This window comes from Mobula birostris, chromosome 3 (genome assembly GCF_030028105.1).
Source record: "Mobula birostris isolate sMobBir1 chromosome 3, sMobBir1.hap1, whole genome shotgun sequence".
NCBI lineage: Eukaryota > Metazoa > Chordata > Chondrichthyes > Myliobatiformes > Myliobatidae > Mobula > Mobula birostris.
In genome coordinates this window covers 168,068,138-168,075,341 of record NC_092372.1, presented here as the reverse complement: position 1 = coordinate 168,075,341, position 7,204 = coordinate 168,068,138, and the positions used below count along the sequence as shown (strand labels likewise).

General features: G+C 40.2%; 1 protein-coding gene across 1 annotated transcript in view; it reads left to right on the top strand.

Annotated features, from left to right (window-relative positions):
• The first annotated feature begins 341 nt into the window (after positions 1-341).
• The window catches only part of dazl (deleted in azoospermia-like), a 50,434-nt gene continuing 43,571 nt past the window's right edge, over positions 342-7,204 (top strand). Inside the window, exon 1 of the mRNA XM_072254418.1 lies at positions 342-455. Coding sequence (XP_072110519.1) covers positions 342-455 — 114 coding nt within the window. The remainder of the gene's footprint in view (positions 456-7,204) is intronic.

Below are 7,204 nucleotides of genomic sequence, written 5' to 3'. Positions count from 1 at the left end.
AGGGAACTGCATTGGCTCCATTTCTGTTTACCCTGGACTTTAAATGCAACACTGAATCATCATCTCCAGAAATTCTCTGATAACTCAGCAAAAGTTGGATGAATAAAGGGAGGATAGGAGGATGATTTTGTCAAATACTGCAAGCAGAATCATCTGCAGCTCAATATCAGTTAGAAAAAGGAAATGGTGATGGACTTTAGGAAGACTAAGCCTGCACTGCTCCGTTACTATTGATGGTGAGGACGTAGATGTGGTGAGGGCCTCTCCTTCATATATTCTACCAGTCTGTTGTTGGCAGTACAATCTACTATGCAGTGGTGTGCTGGGGCAATGGCATCAACATGGGTGATGCCAACAGGATTAATAAAATGAATAGAAAGACTGGCTCTGTTATAGGAGTCAAGCTGGACACACTCGAGGTTGTGGTAGAACAAAGGACCCGATGGAAAATCCTGGTAATTCTGGACATTTCTCAACCTCTATATATGCCACCTTGCCTGAACAGAGCAGCACTTTTAGTATAGACTAAGACAACTGCGCTGCTAAAAAAACACTATGTGATGTCATTCTTACCCTCGGTCATTAATCTCTATAATGATGATCCACATTTAGTAACTTTTTGCAGAAAGGGAGGAAATAGTGGGTGTTTGCAGATGGAATGTTTTCTGCTTGGAGGTTGGTGATCTGTGGTGTTCTGCTGAGATCTGTTCTGGTACCTCTGCTCTTGGTGATTTTTGCAAATGATTTGGATGAGGAAGTAGAAGGGTAGGTTAGGAAGTTTTCAGGTGACACTTAGTTTGGTGTTGTTGTGGAAAGTGTAGAAAGCTGTCATCATCAATAATGGTATATTGATAGGACATAGAGCTGAGCTGAGAAGTGGCAGATGGAGTTCAACCCAGAAGTATGAAGTGATTCACTTTTAAAGGTCGAATTTGAAGGCAGAATACAAAGTTAATGGTAGAAATCTTGGCAGTGTGGAGTTACCAAGGTATCTTAGGGATCACACTATGGATCCCTCAAATTTGCAAGGCAAGTTGATAAGATAGTTAAGATATGATGTTTTGGCCTTCATTAGTCAGGGGATTGAGTTCAAGAGCCGCAAGTTAATGCTGCCGCTCTGTAAAACCCTGGCTAGACCACACTTAGAATTCTGTGCTTTAAGAAGCATGCAGAGGAAACTTACCAGGATGCTGCTGGATTAGACAGCATGTCTTATGAAGAAAGATTGAGCGAGCTTATGCTTTTTTATCCCCTCTGGAGAGGAGAATGAGAAGTGATTTGATGGAGGTGTACAAAATGATAAAAAGCGTAGATTGAGTGGCTAGCCAGAGAGTTTTCCCAGGTTGGGTGTGCCTAATACTGGGGTGATACTTTTAAGGCGATTGGAGAAAAGTATAGAGGAGATATCAGAGATGAGTTCTTTACCTCTATCTATCTCCCCCACATACAATGCATATAACATTTTTTTTTTGCTTAAATATTCTTCGGAGAAATTTAATTGACAACTTTTTCAATTTCTTTGGACTTCAGTCAACACTTAGAAAGAGGTTGAGTTGAAACTTAAAAAAAAACATTAGGATAGATAAGTCCTTGGGGCTAGATGGGATACATGCCAGGTTACAGTGAGTAATGAGGGAAGAGGTTGCTACACCATTGGCGGTGATCTTTGCGTCCTCACTGACCACAGGAATAGTACCAGATGAATGGAAGGTGGAAGATGTTATTCCTTTATTCAAAAAAGGTAATACGGATAAATCTGGGAATTACACTTTCATCAGTAATGGGTAAATTATTGGAGAAAATTCTTAAAGACAGATTCTTACAGACATTTGGAAAAGCATAGTCTGATTAGGGATAATCAACTTTGCTTTGTAAGGAGCAGGTCATGTCTCATAAGCCTGACTGAATTGAAAAGTGACCAAACAAACTGATGAAGATAGAACAATGGATGTGGGTATATGGATTTTAGTAAGCATTTGATAAGTTTCCCCATGACAGGCTCATTCAGAAAATCAGGTGACATGGGATCCAGGGAAACATGACTATGTAGATTCAGAGCTGGCTTACCCATAGAAGGCAGAGGATTGCTGTAGGTGGAGTGTATTGTGCCGAGAGGTTGGTGACCAGTGGTGTTCTGTTATGGATCCCTGCTCTTTGTGATTTTTATAAATGACTTAAATAAAGAAGTAGAAATGTGGTTTAGCAAGTTTGCAGATGGAACGAATGCTGGTAGAGTTGTAGATGGTGTAGAAGATTGCTGAGGGTTACAGGGGGATATTCATGAAATGCAGAGCTGGGCAGAGTAGTAGTGGATGGAGTTAAATCCAGGAAAGTGTGGTGATTCACTCTGGAAGGTCGAATTTGAATGCAGAATACAGGGTTAATGGTAGAATTCTTAGCGGTATGTAGGAACAGAGGGATTTTGGGGTCCATATCAATAGACCCTCAAAGTTGTGTGCTAGTTGATATGGCTATTAAGGAGGCAAATGGTGTGTAGGTCCTCAACAGTCAGGAGATTGAATTCAAGAACTGCGAGGTAATGTTGCAGCTCTATAAAACCCTGGTTATATCACACTAGAAATATTGTGTTCAGTTCTGGTCTCTTCATTCTCGGAAGGATATTGTAGCTTTAGAAACAGTGCATAGGAGATTTAACAGGATCCTGCCTGGATTGGAGAGCATGTTGCATGATTATAGGTTGAGCAAGCTAAAACTTTTCTCTTTGGAGTGAAGGAGGATGAGAAATGAGTTGGTAGAGGTGTACAAGATGATGAGGGGAATTGATTGAGTGGATAGCCAAGACTTTTCCCCAGAAGGAAATGGCTAATATGAGGAGGTATAATTTTAAGGTGATTGGAGGTAAGTATAGGGAAGATATCAGAGGTAAGTTTTTTTCTACACAGAGAGTTGTGGGTATGCAAAAAAGGCAGGTACATTAGGGACATTTAAGAGTCTCTCAGATAGGCACATGTACGATAGAAAAATGGAGAGTTATTTGGAAGTAATTGATCTTTGAGTAAGTTAAAGATCAGAGCTTATAAACTTACCAGGTGGCTGTTCCCAAGCTTCACATAATTTTGCAACTACCCTATTTCCATACTCCTTATAAATTCACCAGGATCCTGTTTCAAGCTTAGCTTTACAAACTCATCAAGACCTGTTCCCAGGATACTTATAAATTTATGGGGGCCACATTCCCATGCTTCCTTTAAACTCAGCAAGGCCTCATTTCCCATGCTCCCTTTAAGTCATTGAGTTTTGTTTTCCGCCCTCTCTTTTAACTCATCTTGTAACTGTCTCAGAGACATGTTTCATTGAGATTTATTTTATGTTTTTATCATAAATTCATGAATATTTCATCATCTTAAAATATTTTATGTAAGGTTTTATTTAACGTAGAGTTTAATGGGTCACATGACCAGAGTTTAATAAGCGCATGACTGTGGTATTATGGGTCAGAACCAACATGGAAGCAGAGAAAGACATACGGCCCTAAAATAACCTCATTCTGCATGTTGTCCAAAAGGCGAAAATGGTAATTGTTGTTTTTATTTGTTTAACATAATGTTGTTGATGTGCCTTTACATGGACAGTGTGATACATTTTTAGTGATTTTATTTGATTTCAGCACACTTTTGTTGTGCTGACGTGTTTTGGGGCCCTTTATCGGCGGACACTAGCTTGAGAAACTTTAAAAAACTGAGAGATGTACGTTTCAAACATTTTATGTCCTTTAATTTTCTTGTAGTTTTCACAGTGTCTACTGAAGAAAGAGAGAGAGGGAGAAATAAAAATAAATCTTCAAGGACATCTGTATGTTGCGTGGCCATTATTTCATTGGACCAGTGCAGTTACACATCTCATTCATTGAAAATATCACTATTCTCAAGTGTAACATCTGAAATAAATTCAATTAAAATGTGTTGGTGTTTTAATAGGGGTAAATTCAAATAGCCTAAAAATCTGCCAATCTGGCACCACCAATGTACTGATAATACAAAACCATTAGAGTTTTACAGTACAGAGATACTTATAGAATTGAAAATGTAGAATGTTCAACATTGCTGAATGAACAATATTGATAGACCATGGGAAGAAAGAACTCCGCCATGAACAGTCCCAAGCCCAGCTGCAAAAGGAGGATGGTTGGACATGGGGCTAGGAACCCTATCCCATGAAATCCCAATGCTACAGAAACGGCAACAGCGCTCCAAAGACCTCATTCCTGGGTGAGGAAGGATCTTCGCCTCAAAAACATACGAATTTCTGCTTTCCTGTTGTGAAAGCAGAAACCACAGGGATGAACAACCTTCTATAGTCCCAGAGGACTTTGGTGAGCTGCTTTCGGTGGCTTATGCCCTCTGAGCAGCAGACAGTGTAGGAGAGTAACATGCCTTGACTATTAAAATAGCTGTCACAATGTCACTACAGGAATAAAAGATATCTGCAATGAATTTCCAAAAAAATAGTGGCACATGAAACCTATTTACAAATTACTATATTGTATTTCAGCTTGAAATCAAAATAAAGATTGTTTAAAGAGAATAATTCTCTTTGATGTGAGGAAAGGAAAACTTGATGACAAAAAGATGGCTTTATCAAGTAAAATAAGGTATCAAACAGGTAAGGTAACTCTGATGATTTCAGAGTATGCTATAAGGTAGGACCAAATTACATTTTAAAGTGTTTATATTATGAAGAGCATATAACTTACAGATGATTGTGCAGAATAGTACAGTAGCAATTACATCTCAAAATAACCAATAAAAATCAACTGAGATAAATAACATTGGCAATGATGAAAGGATTGAAATCTTTCCTTCCACTAAGGCTGTCTGACTGTTAAGTATCTTTAGCAATTTCCATTACCTGCAATTTTCTTTCTACATGAGCAATCAATCCATAGGGGATTGTTGCTTAAAGGGAGTATTAATATGAGCAATTTTTCTGAATTTCACTGAAGCGCAGTTTGATATTTTACACTCACCTGAAGTAATTTTTCTATATAATTAATTAAATTGCTTACACGAACTTCCTGATTAACAACTAGTTGTCATGTTATTTGGCAACTATTCCACATGCTCTCATTTGTATTAGATCAAATTTTTAACTATATTTTATCTAAGCCCTATTATAATGTGAATAGCTGTTTGTGATCACAATGTACGTGTCAACGAATTCTGCCTTTTTTCTATGTACCTATTATATTGCACAAGTGGAAGATAATCACACATTCATTATATTTAACCTTGTAAAGTTCTCTCTCTCACTCAAATGAGAATGTGAAATAAGCCTAGGCCTTAAGATTACTTGTTCAATAACATAACCATTGCACCATCATCAGATCCATTGCAGGCATGGCATAAACATCAGAAATGTAGATTTAATAAATATATAAATTCACAGCAAAGATGAACGACATACAACACCATATGCATGTTACTAGATTTTCCAGGTGACTTTTGACTTCAGAGGATTTCCGATGCCTCAATATGGGTAGGTATCACTGATTTGCAGCCAACTATATTTATTAAACTCCATCTAATGGCTAACGTGAGATAATCAAAGAAGGTACAGGTGTTTTGGAAGGGTGAGTCTGTCAGGCGTATAACAGAATACAAGGTTTGAAATACACCTTACGTATGGAAGGTACTACCTAAAAGAGGAACTAGCAACAAATGAAAATCAGAATTAACCCACTGTAGTGAAGATTTACATGATTGGCATCAAATTGGCCAGTAACTATAACCGAACAACCTTCTATAGTCCCAGAACAGAGGACTTTGGTGAGCTGCTGTCGGTGGCTTATGCCCTCTGAGCAGCAGTGTAGGAGAGTAACATGCCTTGACTATTAAAATAGCTGTCACAACATCACTACAGGAATAAAAGATATCTACAATGAATTTCCAAAAAAATTGTGGCACATGAAACCTACGAGTAGAAAAGATTAACAGTGATAGCTACTTATGAAGACTGCTGAGTATGGCCAACTAGTCATAGGTTCAATACTAGCAAACTACTGAGTATTTGCATAGCATATAAGAGGGGTTTAGAAAGTACATTTGAAACATGCTATTATTCTCTTCTGTGCCTAGATGGGTAATGACCCATCAATAGTGTTTTCTGCACACTCAGCACGACAGCCAGATGACTGCAATAGACATTAAAGCTAATAGGAAGAAAAGTGAGGTTGCTGGGAGAGAGTATTGGGGCCTTAATATGCGAAATGGAGCATGAGTACCAGAGACTTCTGGAGGGGAGAGAAAGGGAGCTCCAAAGTTTACTGAAAGAAAATTAGAAGCCATGGCTAGAGAAATACAGTAAGGACGAGGGAGATGTCTTCATTTTTTAAAGAAAGGGGCTTCCCTTCCTCCACTATCAACTCTGCTCTTAAACGCATCTCCCCCATTTCACGTACATCTGCTCTCACTCCATCCTCCCGCCACCCCACTAGGAATAGGGTTCCCCTGGTCCTCACCTACCACCCCACCAGCCTCCGGGTCCAACATATTATTCTCCGTAACTTCCGCCACCTCCAACGGGATCCCACCACTAAGCACATCTTTCCCTCCCCCACTCTCTCTGCATTCCGCAGGGATTGCTCCCTACACAACTCCCTTGTCCATTCGTCCCCCCCATCCCTCCCCACTGATCTCCCTCCTGGCACTTATCCGTGTAAGCGGAACAAGTGCTACACATGCCCTTACACTTCCTCCCTTACCACCATTCAGGGCCCCAAACAGTCCTTCCAGGTGAGGCAACACTTCACCTGTGAGTCGACTGGGGTGATATACTGCGTCCGGTGCTCCCGATGTGGCCTTTTATATATTGGCGGGACCCGACGCAGACTGGGAGAGCGCTTTGCTGAACATCTACGCTCTGTCCGCCAGAGAAAGCAGGATCTCCCAGTGGCCACACATTTTAATTCCACATCCCATTCCCATTCTGACATGTCTATCCACGGCCTCCTCTACTGTAAAGATGAAGCCACACTCAGGTTGGAGGAACAACACCTTATATTCCGTCTGGGTAGCCTCCAACCTGATGGCATGAACATCGACTTCTCTAACTTCCGCTAGGCCCCACCTCCCCCTCGTTCCCCATCTGTTACTTATTTTTATGCACACATTCTTTCTCTCACTCTCCTTTTTCTCCCTCTGTCCCTCTGAATATACCACTTGCCCATCCTCTGGGTCCCCCCCAC